This window comes from Halichoeres trimaculatus, unplaced genomic scaffold, assembly GCF_033239565.1.
Source record: "Halichoeres trimaculatus isolate MK-OKI-2021-1 unplaced genomic scaffold, fHalTri1.1 fHalTri1_scaffold_4, whole genome shotgun sequence".
Lineage (NCBI taxonomy): Eukaryota > Metazoa > Chordata > Actinopteri > Labriformes > Labridae > Halichoeres > Halichoeres trimaculatus.
This window is the reverse complement of record NW_027437182.1, coordinates 13,568,192-13,582,924: the sequence shown is the minus strand read 5'-3', so window position 1 is coordinate 13,582,924 and position 14,733 is coordinate 13,568,192. Positions and strand designations below refer to the sequence as shown.

At 40.2% G+C, this 14,733-nt stretch overlaps 1 protein-coding gene across 2 annotated transcripts in view; it reads right to left on the bottom strand.

Moving 5' to 3' along the window:
- mast3b (microtubule associated serine/threonine kinase 3b) overlaps nucleotides 1-14,733 on the bottom strand; it is a 30,078-nt gene that overhangs the window by 3,798 nt on the left and 11,547 nt on the right. The window contains exons 4-22 of one of the 2 annotated variants that reach the window (XM_074667547.1): nucleotides 13,621-13,693; nucleotides 10,532-10,552; nucleotides 10,122-10,200; nucleotides 8,782-8,939; nucleotides 7,398-7,473; nucleotides 6,917-7,126; nucleotides 4,722-4,823; nucleotides 4,056-4,188; nucleotides 3,189-3,256; nucleotides 2,634-2,725; nucleotides 2,278-2,486; nucleotides 2,033-2,171; nucleotides 1,661-1,793; nucleotides 1,385-1,550; nucleotides 1,169-1,270; nucleotides 722-844; nucleotides 524-636; nucleotides 265-431; nucleotides 44-165 (exon numbers count right to left, since the gene is read on the bottom strand). In XM_074667547.1, coding sequence (XP_074523648.1) covers nucleotides 44-165; nucleotides 265-431; nucleotides 524-636; nucleotides 722-844; nucleotides 1,169-1,270; nucleotides 1,385-1,550; nucleotides 1,661-1,793; nucleotides 2,033-2,171; nucleotides 2,278-2,486; nucleotides 2,634-2,725; nucleotides 3,189-3,256; nucleotides 4,056-4,188; nucleotides 4,722-4,823; nucleotides 6,917-7,126; nucleotides 7,398-7,473; nucleotides 8,782-8,939; nucleotides 10,122-10,200; nucleotides 10,532-10,552; nucleotides 13,621-13,693 — 2,286 coding nt within the window. Of the gene's footprint in view, nucleotides 1-43; nucleotides 166-264; nucleotides 432-523; nucleotides 637-721; nucleotides 845-1,168; nucleotides 1,271-1,384; nucleotides 1,551-1,660; nucleotides 1,794-2,032; nucleotides 2,172-2,277; nucleotides 2,487-2,633; nucleotides 2,726-3,188; nucleotides 3,257-4,055; nucleotides 4,189-4,721; nucleotides 4,824-6,916; nucleotides 7,127-7,397; nucleotides 7,474-8,781; nucleotides 8,940-10,121; nucleotides 10,201-10,531; nucleotides 10,553-13,620; nucleotides 13,694-14,733 lie in introns of those variants that run through there. The other variant, XM_074667546.1, reaches the window with a different exon arrangement.

Sequence of the window (14,733 nt, the reverse complement as noted above, 5' to 3'; positions counted from 1 at the left end):
TAACACACAGCAAAGTAATATGGGAATGTCAGTCTGGACAAACCTTCATCATCTGTGGAAAGTGCAAAGCGAGGCATCGTCTCCAAGCTGTGGGTGCTGCTCATCACCAGAGGACTGGTGCTCCTCTCAGACTGGGAGGAGCTGGAGGAGGCCCGTGGGCGAAGGCTACAAACAAACAGACACCATCAGACATGTTGATCAGCTGGAAGAGTCCAGGAGGTCAGACAGCGCTGCACTAATGTAGATTTTAGGCGGTTCGACTACCTGGCCATGCGTCCGGCATGTCTGCGCTCCACACTGCCCTCTGCTGGGCTCGGGCAGGGGCTGGCTCCTCCCAGGTCCACACGGTCTTCCTTGTCCTCGCTGTGGCTGCGGTCAGAGGAGAAGCTCAGGTTGGATGGAGTCGCCAGGTGTTCTGTGCTGCTGTAAACCTGAAACATGAAGCCCAAACAGGACAATTAAGTACTGAAGAACTTTTAAACGATGAACTGCAACCAAGACATACGCTCTTCATGAGCCTCACCTTACTGAAACGATGTGACCAGGAAGAAAACTGTCTGATTTCCAAGGAAGACTCTTCATCATTGGTTTCCTCATCCTCATCAGATGCCAAATGATGATAACGCTCCGAGCGAGCTGAGAACAGGAGGCTTTTTTTAATTTCAGAGTAATAGATAAATACAACTATTTCATACCACACAGGAACCAAACTGTGACTTACTGTCAAAGTAGCTGGTGTCATCTTCTGCCTCCAGCTGAGGAATGAATTCAGCTTTCTGCCTCAGGAGTCCATTCCAGTCCAAACCCAAGAAGAAGGAGTGCTGTTTGACCTCAGAGGCTCCACCTACAATCACACAGTTTTAAGTCAATTTAGTCCTGAAATTAGCTGAAAAACTCTTTTAAAAACTCTTAAATTTGAGCCGATAAACCTTATCTCACTCCTCTCGACGTGCCATCTGTTAGACAGCCAAGCTATCCACCTCTTTTGTGTAAAAGTATTTCTGAGTGTTTTATTCTTGCTTTTAATTAATTTGATGCAATTTATAATGTCATGGATTTAATTGTGTTCTGCAAAAAAGTACTGAAGAGTTGAAAGAAACTATCAGCCTATTTCAAACACCATCTGCAGCTTTCTCATGTGTGGTATCAGCTGTAAACTGAAAATTACCAGTTCCAAGCCGGTCTAAAGCGCTCTGTCTGAGTAAGCGAGTGATAAGGTCCTGGGCATCAGCAGGCAATGCATCGTCTCCTTCTGGCCAGACAATGTCGTCTGAAATGAAGAAATGAAAAAATAAAGAAGAGGGTTAGGGCCAGTGAAAGAAAGAGACAGAGCAATGACATTTTTCAGAATTCTGATTTCAGTCAATTCTTAGATCCAACTCACCACTCACAACTTGTCCAAAAAGCTCCTCAGGTGTGTCTCCAAAGAAGGGAACACAGCCCACCAGGAACTCATAAAGGATAATCCCCATTGCCCACCAATCCACCGGTTTCCCATAGCCCTGCCTGAGGATCACCTCTGGGGCAATGTACTCCGGTGTGCCACAAACCTGTGCAAACAAACACAGGTAAGTCATGAAGCTTAAAAATACACAAACAGCACAGCTTACTGTTTACATACCGACAGATGCTCTATCCCTGACATCCAAAACAGACTCACCTGTTTGTCAATGAACTCCCTCGTGTCCTTCTCCATGTGACCCTCATAAAGGTTTGTGGTCATGTTCATTAGCCCGATCTTAGAAAGGCCAAAGTCTGTAAGCTTGATGTGGCCCATGGATGTAATCAATAAACTGTTGGATGAGAAAACATAGATGATCAATTCACAGTTAAAAAGAAGAATGAGTTGCATGATCTTCTGTTACGTATAAAATCGTGCTAAGGATTCTGAATGTTGTGTTTACAAACAGCAACAATAAGTCCCACTCACACTGCCTTTAGACAATTAATTCTCACAGAAAAGCAAACTGGGTTAGAAAGTACTTGTCTCCTTCAACTGAACAGATTGAGGTGGGAGTTGTTTTTTTCTCACTTGTCAGGTTTGAGATCCCGGTGCACAATACCATAATTGTGAAGGTACTCCAAGGCCAGAACTGTTTCAGCAAAGTACAACCGTGTCATTTCAACAGGCAGTGGGCCCATGTTCTTCAGCAGGTTGGCACAATCTCCACCTTTAAGAAGAAGAAGTAGATGAACATAAGCCGAAGCCACTGTGTTCCAGTTCCAGTGCTGAATTCAAAGTTAATGCTTATTTCAGAGTGAAAAAAAAATCCCTACCCTCTACATACTCCATGACCATGCAGAGGTGGCGTCTTGTCTCAAACGAGCAGAACATGGAGACTACAAAGGGGTTCTCTGCAAATGTTAGGATGTCTCTCTCTACAAAAACCTGCTGGATCTGGTTCCTCAGGACCAGGTTCTGACGATTTATCTTTTTCATGGCAAATCGCTGACGGGTCTCCTTGTGTCGCACCAGGTACACAGCCCTGACAAAAATCCAAAAGAGTCTGATGAGTGATCTCTACACACATCAGTACAGTTTAAGAGAGCTCTCAAGGATAAAAAATAACTGTTAGAAATAATATTATCATAAAGTAAAGGGAAGAAAAGACCATAAAATTGTCTGTATTTACCCATAAGCTCCATTACTGATGAGTTTAATTGTTTCAAAATCCTTCTCAAGAGGTTTCCTTCTGGTTGGTGTCAACGTCTGTGGGGGCTTACCCTGCAGGGAGGAAGCAGAAACATGATTGACCTTTTATGATGCAAGCTTGGTGCATATGAAGAGAACCTCAAGGCTGTTAGCTATTTACATATTAAATAAAATGATTCCTGTTCTGCAGTCTACTAAATAAAATACGACCTGGAATGAGTTATAGCCCAAAATATGCCTGAATTTTGGATCAAGTTTAAAAGATTTTAAAAAAAATCTCTTTTTATTTTTTCAGTAGACCTGTTTTCTGGCTCTGTGCAGTCCAGAGAAAAACAAAGAAAACCAAAAACAAAATTTTCTGACATAGAAATAATTCACTGGCTAAAAAAAGTCCAGACACTGGAGATATTTTAAGCTAGCCAAGACATGAGGAGTTTACAGAAAAAGGGACTGTTTTTTTCCTCCTCCATTGTTTCATTTATAATTAAAGCGTTTTCCTTACTAAAAGCAAATCCTCTGTTCATTGACGGTTTACCTCCACAGTGGCATCTGCTTCCACAGACACTGAAGGAGTGGCCTCATACTGCTCAAGCTGCACCATGTCTACAAATAACACAGAGAAAAAGAGAGTTTAATATGCCACAGAAACTATAACTCACACTTAAACCCATCCTCCTCCATCTCTCATGCTCCTTTTTCACACCGCGTTAAAGATGTGTCAGTGAACTTAGAGCTCTGCTGAATTGTTTTCCATTTTCTAAAAATCCAGCTGTCCCCTGTTGTACAATAATTATTGTTTAACATCAGATTAAAGGGGCTGTTTCTTCTTTATGCTGATGTGCTGTTACCCTATGTTTAGATTTAATCCAAACAGCACAAATAATCTGGCAATTTGTTTTCTCTAGATTATTTCTTTGTTGTAACGATGCTTCTTGGCCCCTTTACTCCTCTTTTAAATGGCCTCAAATTTGTAAGGAACACACATTTGTGTGATGAGCAGCAGAGCCGAGTATAAGGGTTGCTCCTATGAAAAATTTGTCAAATCTTATCTGCCAATGCCAAACAGCCTCACTTTTTGAGCTACATTTAGTCACAGCTTTGGCATGTTCTAAAATAATTTCATCCCTGTGTTGGCGTCTATACCATCAACTGCTTCCTCTTTATTATTATTATTACTAGTTAGTATAAGGAAAGAGTTTCATTTGAGGACAAATTGAAGTTACACGTTGATGGGTTTGTTTAATCTAATTCTTAGGCATAGACCTATTACCACCTGAATGCACCAAAACAAACAATTAAATATTTTTGATCTGCTATCCAGTAAACAATAAGATCACAGGCAAGTTATTAATATGTAAGCAGTGAGAGACCATCAGATCTCAGCATAAACTGTGTCATTTACCTTCCAGGGGGTCCCGTGTCAGACCCAGCTGACTGATGATGTACCGCGGGATGTCGGTTTTGATTCCTTGTCCACTTTTGGCATGACCCTCTGCTGCCTCAAGTAAGTGATAGAACTCCTCTGGATCAAACTCCTGTCAACAGCATCAAGTCTCATTAATAAGGGCTGGCTCGAGACATTATCCTGCCACTGAACTAAGAGCAGGAAAAAACACAGAGTAATCTGTATAAAAAAGTCCAACTCCATGTAGTCTTTTTATCAGACTTTCAGCCTATTTTTTTACAAAGGTCCTGACTCCTTTCTGTTGCATTTCATGTTGCATTTTAACTGGGGTGACCTAAATGGGCCATCAACCTACTTCTTCTGTCACTTCACAAATACAATGGTGGAATTTGTGATCCTCAAATATTAGTAATACATTTCAAATCTGTGTCATTTGTTTTTGCAGAGTTCCAGTATTCTAGATAAATAATAATTCAAATACAGAAACTTCTACTTCTTTCATCACTGGTATCGTGATCTGGTGACCCACTTTAATTTTTTAAAGAGTGGATGAAGGAAAGAAACTCATTTCAGGCTGACTTAAACCTGAACTGACTCTTAAATCATTTTGGTCAAAGAAATCTTATTTTCAATTAGGAAGAGATTTTCTCCTTTTCAGCTTACCAGACACTCCAGGAGCCGAGCCGGCCTAGAGATTACCATCAGGATCTTCCTCACCAGCTTAATGATGACTGTCACCTCCTCGCTTTCAGAGCGCTCATAGGCCTGGAGGATAAAAAGCATGCAAGATGAGGATGGAGTTTATTTATGCAATGCTATAATCCAACTAGTCTGTCATAAAATGCCCCAGAGAGGACAAAGGACACAAAAAAAATCATACTTTCAATCCCAGAAAAGCTGTGTAAAGAAATAAATGAGACCTAGATTCTAGAGTTTACAATCTAATTTGAATGAAATTTTGTATAAAACTTTTATTCAAAGTCACATTATTTCATTTCTTTCATCATTAAAAAATATTCTGGCAGAAGCAGCACTTTGTAGTGAAACAGGAAACAGAAATGAGAAAACATTACACACAGTCTGTTCAAAGCAGATGGGGACAGTATTAAGAGAAATGTGAAAACAGACGCAGCCTGATAGAAATGCTTCAGAGAGGACATCACTTAAAACCAGGAGGAATTATTAGAATAATCACCAGAGAGGTAGGTGGAGTCTCAGTGAGTCATCTCCAGCCTTTCTTTGAACTGACTGGAGTGACTGAATGAAACAGTGGCTTATTGGTTTACAATGCGTTTGTGTCTAAAGGAACAAACATTTACAGCCTGGCTGGGATCACTGTGGTACTAATGTCATTTGTTTACTATTCAAATATAAAGCTGGACTAGGTTTTCTAAAAATAATATATAACCAGAATAAAATGTTCCCTCTGATTTATGATTCAAAATCTAGAGGTGTTGTGTGGTGATGTGTGTCCCCGCAGAGTGCTGATGTATTAATTTTATGGATGTTGCTCATTGTGTAGAGCTTTGAAGCCCCCTGTCAAAAGTTGAGCAGTTGGGATAAGTAGAAACCAGCACGGACCACGTGGCATCACCAAAAAGTAAAACATGAATATTTTCTGATTTAGGTTAAGGAGAGTTAACAGTGTAGTAGCTGTGATGGAGAGCAGAGCAGAGACACACAGCCTCTTCCTCCTCCTCGTTTGTGTGGAAGTGGGGACGCAATTTTAGGTAATTTGAGCACAACCGCAGCAAAACAACAAAAAACAAACTTTTAATTTCTTCAGTGTTCAGAGTTGTTTACTTTACTGGCACTCTCTCTTCACTTTATCTCTGTGATGATCAACCCCTGCTGATCTCTCTCTCTTACTATTATTTTGTCACACAGCTACTGGTATCTCTGCGTTTTTTTTTTCTGGGATTTTTAGTTGAATAAACCATGAGAGTGAGTGATTTTTCAAAGGATCAAAGAATTTAAGAACTGATCTTACTTGGTACAAACTGACAATCAACTTATGGGAGTAAAAATCATCTATGGTAACCGGTCATAAAACAAGGATTAGAATAAGACAAATGAAGAAGCTCTTGTAAGAGGTTGGAGAGTCCTGAAGGATCTTGTTAAATTTCAGAGATGATGCATGAGATTTTTTTTCCTTTCAGGCTTTTTGGCAAAAATAACAAATCTATCACTTTTTCGGTTTCCTGGACAAAGAGCTATGATTTTAAAACATTTTTAGAACTTTTACAATATGGAAATGTTCTAAACCCTGAATAAACCCAATCAGATCCAAAAGAGATACAGATAATTTAGATATCTACAATTTTACTCCATCCTTAAAAACAGTTTCACTCTTAAACCAAGCAGTCTCAGCACAGAAAGTGTGTCTCTAGGTTTGTGGGTCCATGTCAACATTTGTTTCCCTGCATGGGAACAGACTTATCAGTTCAGCTGGAAGTGCAGCGAGTCGGCTGTGCCTTCTGTCTGACAGCATGCGGAGGAACAGGGGAGGAGGTTGCTATAGAAACTAACATTTTATCACAACTCAGATAAGATCTATTACAGAAGGACCGCCAGCCATCTTTGGCAGTTTCCACGGGTGGATCTGATCCTGTGTGCCTTTGGCTATCAGACAGTTATTGATTGATGCGCCTGATTGCCTGGCTCAATCAATCCGCTTTCATAACTTCACATCCTCGTGTCGACGTGACAAGTTCACACGCAGTCGCTCATTTGCTGATTACTCAATCTGATAGTGCACTGCGGGTCTAAGTTGTTTTCCCAACTGTTTTTTGCTGTTTTGACCAAGAGTATTACTAATCAAGTCCTGATTTACCCAGACAAGCTGGTTGTTTACCCACCTCATGAAGCAGCTTCTCCAGCTTCTCCTGCAGCTCTGCAAAGTAGCGTGAAGTCACCAAGCCTGTCTGGGACTTGTCCAAACAGTCTCTGACCAGCTCCACCAACTGGTGCTGGATGAAGCCCAGCACCCCGTCGGCCAGCGGGAGGGAGCTGTCTGGAGAGCAGTGAGTGATTATCTCCAACAAACGCTCCTCCATCTGGGCTGTGGCCTGTAGAGAGGACAAGCACACAAACACGGTGAAGTCATTAAAGAAGCTGTGATTAAAACTTTTACTCTCCTCAGAAGCAAATGATCATTCTATGACTTTTTCTGACACTTGAAAGTTTATCAATGTTGCTAATTTAACAATCACAGCCACCTAATAAGTTTTAAGGTTGGAACAGACAACAAACGTCATTCAGCAAAATTTTAACAGGCAAAACAGACAAGGAGCAGTGAAGAGTTCCTGTGTTATGAGATTAATCTTTGTGAATACTGACCTTTGGAAAACGTTCTTTGTAAACATGGTTCATCATAACAATTTCATTATCGAAGGAAACACTTGAACGTCCGGGACTGCAAGAGAAACAAACAATATATCAAATTTTCTACATTCAGACCTCAAAACATCACATAATTTTTAATTAATTCTACTCTCTTTTAATAGTTAACATGTCACTCGTTGAACATCTTCTCAGGACACCAGTGAGCGAAGGCTGTATCAGCAGCATGTTGTTAATCACAGTCTGACACCTACCCTCCAGTGATACCAGACATTCAAAAAAACTGAATGGAAAAAGTCACTCTTCTTTTTGAAGGTTGTGCTTGCTTTTTGGGGTTATAACAGAGAAATCTGGAGTATTTTTAGGTTCATTCACAACCAGCAAAAAACCTCCTTACAGGAGCTTTAAAATAAGATTTTTGTTTCTGTTGTATTTTATCTGCCTTTGGTCTAACCCTAACCCTAACCCTTGTGCAGACTTTCATTGGTAGCAATGGATGAAAAAGTTAATCCAGTTCGGTTCAGCCCAATCAATCCAAACATAAACACATCAATAATAAATCATGCCTGAAAGATGATGTTTGAGGCCAACTTCAACACTTGAGCACCTTATCTCCTCCTGCCACAGAAACACTGTTGGCCAACATTTGATTTCAGCAGCTTTAACACTGGTTCAACTACAGTCAGGGTGGTTTTACGGTTGTGTTTCAATGTTTCTCTTAAAGATATTTAAGATTTTTATTTCTTGGCAATAACCTGAAAACTGAAAACCAGTAAGTCATCTTCTTCATCAGCACTTCATCATTTATTCCTGAAAACACACCTTCTTGCAGAATCAGAACACACGGAAGAACCAAGCAAACAGACTCCCTAAGCCTTTTTTTGTCATGAAAAGTGCCTCTGTTAGAGTAGATGGCTGCTGCCCAACACATACTGCAGCAGCTCATCCTGGCTCTCTGCATCAGGCACCCCCACCCCCAATAAACCACCCCCACCCTCCACTGCAGTTCGACAGCTAGATCCCTGAGGCGTTCTGTTAGCTAGCATGCCCACGCACTGCACACCACAGCGCCAGAACACAGAGCACGCAGGCGTCGCACAAACAGGGCGCTGTGCAGCCAACAGACAAAGTTGTGAGGAGCTCAGAGGTCTGCAGTGAGATCTCCACCTGCCTGCCGGCCAACTGCTCTGTGGAATCATTCTGAGACGTCCAAAGTTGTGCTTACAATTAAGTTTGTCTCAGCTACACAGACATTAAGTGATAACAATCTGCATCTCACCAACAGTGCAAACATGCAGCCACTGCCTGGGGTCTTCAGTTGAGTTGTGTATTTTGAAAACACAAGCCATTCTGACAAAAAGTAAAAATCCAGATCAGCTACCTGAGGCTTCTGGACCGAGGTCGTATGACTGTGGCTGGCCGCCCATCTTCATCGGCCATGCTGTCTGTGCTGCGGAAGTGTTTGAAGAGGAAATGCAGCTCATCTTGTGTCGGCTGGTAGGGAAGCTGGTGTAGACGCTCCTGCGAGGATGAGGAGGACTGTAGGCACGAAGAAAAGAAAATGATTTTCAAAAATTCAAAATTAATTATTTCCACCACCAAAAGCTTCAAAACTTTTAGAGAATATGAAAAGTAGAATATGAAAAGAAACACAAAAATCAATCAGCATCTATATTTTGTGCAGTGATTTGAATATGGTGTAACTCCTAGAATCTCACTGATTTGAACAGAATTGTGAGGGATGAATGAAAACTTGAAAAAAATTTTTTGTTAACTTGGATGTCCAACAAGATCACGTTGAGTTGTTTCTAAGCTTTCTAAGCTTCTGAGAACTCTTTTCAATTGAATCAGGACACGGTTCATGTTGCCCACCATCTATTTATGTATGCAACACATGAGTCGTGAACAGAAGAGGGCCAGAGGGACGGCATCTGTGAACTCTCTTTTAATGCCTCTGTATAAAGAGGGCAGTGAGGGTCTGAGGAGGGCTCTATTGTCCCCACTGACCTCTGGGCCTTTGCCGGGGTCTACCCAATAAACTTCTTGAGAATAGCGGCATTTGGCAGACTTTCACCATAGACGTTATGCTATTTTATAAAATTTAGGAAACAAATATAAACCCAGCTTTTATCTAAAGAAAGATTTCAAACAATGGATCTCTGACTTTCCATATAAAAAAGCCACCAAAATTTTAGAAAACTGAGCTTTTGGGTGATCAACATAGTAGGTTTATTGTTCTTGGCTGTTTAATAACACAAAGTGCCAAACACCTATGACGAAACAGTCACAAATGTTGTTACATTCATTGATGTAAGTCTATAAATTCCTACTTAAAGACTCTAAACCCAACACTGTTAAACAAACACCTGTCATAAATATGTGATGTTGTGAGGTTTTGCTCAGAAGCTATCATTAAATAATTTGATCTAAATATTTACTTTAATAACCATAACCGCGCAGAAGCACATAAAAAGACCTCTCTTTAACATAAACGTGTACACACTGTGTGAATTACTTCTTACACTGAGTAGCACTGACAGGGGAGTGACTAATCCGAGCAGATGATGGAGGAAAACAATTAACGGTTTGTCATCTCACTCTTGGCAAGAGCCGTTATGTGCTATTTGGGCTGAGTGAGGTGTTAAAATCGCCTGGCTGCCATTTATCAACCATGGAGGGAGGGTTGGAGGGTCGGTGCCATGATGATTTGTGATGACTTACCGAGACAGTGGAGCTCGGCGGGTTGGTTCCATAGCCAGAGGAGGGGAGGGATGCCAGAGACCATCTCCTGCCTTCAGCTCTGAGAGGAAGGGACATGTATGTTACATAAGCCCTGGCAGCATTGGCATTAGTTAGCATTTCATATGTGGAAGCCCTTACATAACACTCGACAGAGCAGTCCTATGACTACAACAGCATGGAATTAAATACTTTCATTTCTAAACCTCCTATAAAAGGGGTCAGAGTCTTGGCTTGATATCCAGCAGCTCTTTTTCATATGAGAATGAAGCTTTACACGGTTGAACAACAGTTTTTTTCTAGGGGGGGCATGTATTAGAAAAAAACAAAAGCCGAAAAAAAATTGTTTCAAAAGCCAACAGACATGATGAAAGAAATGTAACAGAAGCTACCTGTCAGCACGAGCCAGGTGACTGACATCACGACAGCAGAAGAGAGAAAGAGAAAAGCAAAGAGTTTTAGAAAGAAATCTTGCACAAGTGACCCCTGGCATTTAGATGAGCGATTGGTACTGACAGTGTTGCCTTTCTTGCCACTTTTCATTTGTCCTGACACACAGAGTCGCTTGCAAAGTAAATTAATCCGAGCATAAAGTTTACATAACCAGAGCGACTCTTCACTTCAAAAGCCCAGCCAGGAGCTCGTCACTTATTCAGGCTTTGCAACAGCTTTCAACATGAAACCACACAATAAATAGAGTGAATAAAATCTAAATGTTATGAATCCAAATAAGAATAGCGTTGTTTACAAGCAGCAAAAAAAAATAATTCAAATGTAGAATGAACTAAAGAGGAAACGCATGTTAAATAAAAGTTCAAGCAGATTTGTCTCTACAAACTTGACTTAATTATTCCAGTTCATGTAATAAGTTTGTTTTGGCATCTAGGCTAACAGGTCGCATTTAAAGTGACACAAAAGAGAAAATAAAACAGGAGCTGGAGCAGAAATCAGCAGGGTCACTGATTGTTCAACAGGGCTCAACAGAAGACAGATGCCTTAGGAGGTGCGTGACCAAATTAACAACTTAGACTTAGGGGTATAAGTGTGAGAATAAGTTACATCCCACGCAGTAAAATACATTTTGTTCATAGAACTTGAATAAGGCTGAGGTCTAAAACACATGGAGAAGGCAAAAAAGATCAAAGTTGCATGCCCTTTGCCTTGATAGTAAGTTATCATTTAATAAGTATGTTACTTTTGTCTGTATTTTCAAATGAAGCACCTGCACAGCTCAGTTGCTACAAATGTCTAGAGCAAGACTAACAGTTGCCATGGGAACCAAGCCGAATGATGTTCAAGAGGCTTCGGGGTCTCCCCATCTGACTACACTCCTGCTGAGGAGGAGTCAGCTGTAAGGAGACCCAGCAGAGAGAGGGGAGGTTGTCGACGCTCCAGGCTGAGTCAGCCTCAGTCACCTTTCTGCTGTTTCTCTACAGCTTCCAGACTGTCTGCCTTGGTCCCAGCACACACAAGTATGCAACCACAACCTGACAGGATACCCACAGAGTGTGATCACACATCTAATTTATTTAGCCACTGAGTTTTTAATTGGTATTTTGTCCACTTGAGTTCACACTAGCTGTTGACACAAACTATATTCAGTCAGCGTAAGCTTAGAGATGAGTGCTGCTGTACCATTGTTTTTGTAGCTTTAATTACCATCAGACCTGTTGAGATACTAATGCAAAACACCAGAGGTTTCTGGAATATATTCACAGAAACAGTAGTCACTGAATCAGAATAATCAATCAACATCCTCAAATAAAAAAAGGCATTCTTGATAGCAACATCAGATCAGTTCCGCTATATTTATGTAGTGGAACCAGAGCAGGTGCCTACACAGCAGAACTATAATATGGCTGCCACTGTCAACTACTATGTTAAAGCTGGAATAAGTGATAAGGTCTAGGTAAATTATCATTGATACAAAAGCAAAGGGGCTGCTAGGCAAAAATATATGAGCACAGCAGTCATATCAAAGGGGATCTACACATGAATATGTGTCTATAATTTATCCACAGCTGAAATATTCATGACTTGTCGAGCTAAGAACTAATTTTTTTGGCTATAAGCATGCTTAATAAAATGCATCATATTTGATCACAAACACTGATTTTTTTTTTCTAAATGCCTAATTACAGTAACATTCTCATTATAGGGACTATTTAAGATTCTCTAACTCAACAAAATTACTTTTTTTGTGTAGTTTACATTTTCAGTTTTGCAGTATGTAAAAATATAAATAAAACATTACTTTAGAAATTTAATTTGTGATGTAAACAACCATTCATTGGACGAATGTCTATGTATTTCTCACCATAAACTACATTACATTCTTGTTTTTTTTAATTTTTTTTTATTGATTTATTTGAAAGGGACCATGTACAAATACATTAATCTTTCAATAGAAAAGATGCTTTTTACCAGATTTAGCAAATGCAAATTTCCATCTGCAGTCCCTGGGCAGGTTCACAACAATCACAATGCAATTACATAACTGTTTATGTTAAAAACTATTACTAAACACAATACATTAGCTCATTTAGAATTGATATACATCAGTGCCAAATCCTATATACAAAATCAACCGGACTGATGCTGACACAGTTTGTTATCAAGAATATATTTCTTTAGATTTCTAGAAAAAATGTTTAGATCTACAGAACATTTCAGAGCGTCTGGGAGTTGATTCCATTGTTTAATGGTTTTGAATGAAAAAGCTGTTTGAGCAAAGGCAGAGGATCTTTTTGGGACAGCACAGTTTCTGTGAACTGTAGAGTGAGATGTTCGGGTTGTTTGCTCAGAGTAGAGTTGAACACATTTTTTTAATGGAGGTGGAGCAATGTTATTGACAATTTTAAAGATATTTCTAAAGTTTGTAAATAAAATTAAATTGTCAAAACTTAATATTTTACGCCTACTGAGAATATTGCAATGATGATAACGAAGAGGTTTTTTGTCCAGTACCTTTAGTGCCTGATTAGTAAAATACTGTAAAACATATTGAACATGTTCATTGCTGCTAGCTTTTTTTTCTCAGTTACAGGATTTGATTTGGTGACAGAAAAAGCTTCCCTAAAGTGCGAGTCTTAATTATAAAAAACAGGAGGCCCTCTCCAAGATGGCGGTAGCGGCAGGGTAGTCTCTTCTAGCAAGCTGAAGGCAGCATGTTTCTATCTACAGCAGATCATCACCTGAAAACAGCTGACTTCAAAGTGTTTTGCTAGTATTGGGTGGAAGAAGAGTTAAAGATGTCAGTAATCAAGTGTTGACAGGTTGAGTATGGAGTTTCAAATAGCATATGGATAATGCAGAAGTAGTGACAGTCAGACAAGCATTTTCTCCAATATGGAAAATTCTTTTATTCCTTCATCCTAAAGTAATTAAACAGATTTCAATTACCGGAAATTCATACTCAAGTTCTCACCCACAAAATAACCCTAACAGGGTAAGCGGATCCGACAAAGCAGTGGTGACTTACCTTCTGGCAAATGGAAAGTTGAGGCAGGCACTGGTGGACACATTTCGAGGGCTGTCCAGAGGGCTGCTTGCTGCTTAGAGAAAAAGGACGAGGTTACAACGGGCATTTTTAGAGCTGCATTAATGAACTCATGGGAAGTTTACATGGCTGCATTAACATGTGGAAATGTTCCAAAACAGATGATGTCATGTCTCTGCAGCAGCGCTTTAATCATTGCAAAACCCAAAGGTTAAATATATCATCTTGGTTTTACTTCTCCAAACACCACAGCAGGGAGTCTTTTCCGTAAGCCTCACTACAGTATAGAGGTGGGGGTACATGAGAGACTGTTTGGATGCAAGTGGTTGAGTACCAATTAGTACTCAAAAGAGAGACCCTGTTAGGAGCTGATTGCATGGAGTGATTAGATAATCCTCTGTGTGGCTGGGTATAAAAAGAGCATCTACACTGCTGGTATGAAGAGCTCTTGACAGAAACTCTTAAAGAGCAGCTGCTTTGTGGTTTAAAAGGCTTTACACTGTCTGTGCTATTGTTGATTCAGAAAGATCAGGATAAACAACCATTTATAAAAATCCTCCCCCCTCACTTATCTTCACTCTGTGCACTTCCATTCCTTCAATCAGATTTCAACTCTTCATGTCAAAATTAAAGTCTGTTACACAATTTCCCCTGGCAACATGAGGCAAGATGATGTGCTGGTCCTGAACACAGCTTCTGTGAAGAGATTACTCGCAGCACTCTGTTCATAATCAGAGCCGGTGAAATTCAACAGGCTGATGGATTTGTTGGGTAACATTACGTGTTGAAAATGTGTGGTCTGAGTGTGCCTGGTTATGTGTAGGTTGTAGAAATGCCATTTGAAAGTTATTGGAAAAAATTATGCCAGTAAAGAGTTTGTTTGTTGAATTTCAGACACCAGGGATGTTTGTTGTTGCCATGCTTTCATTTAAAAAAAATCTGGCTGTTCTCTTCTTAAATGTCTTTGCTTTCCCTTCATCAACAACAAAATCTTGTCGCACGTCATCTCTTACATTTCCTGTCTCTGCCTCTCCAACTGTGCCTCCTCTTACCCTCACTAATCACGTCACACACTATTGCCCTGACGTGACATTT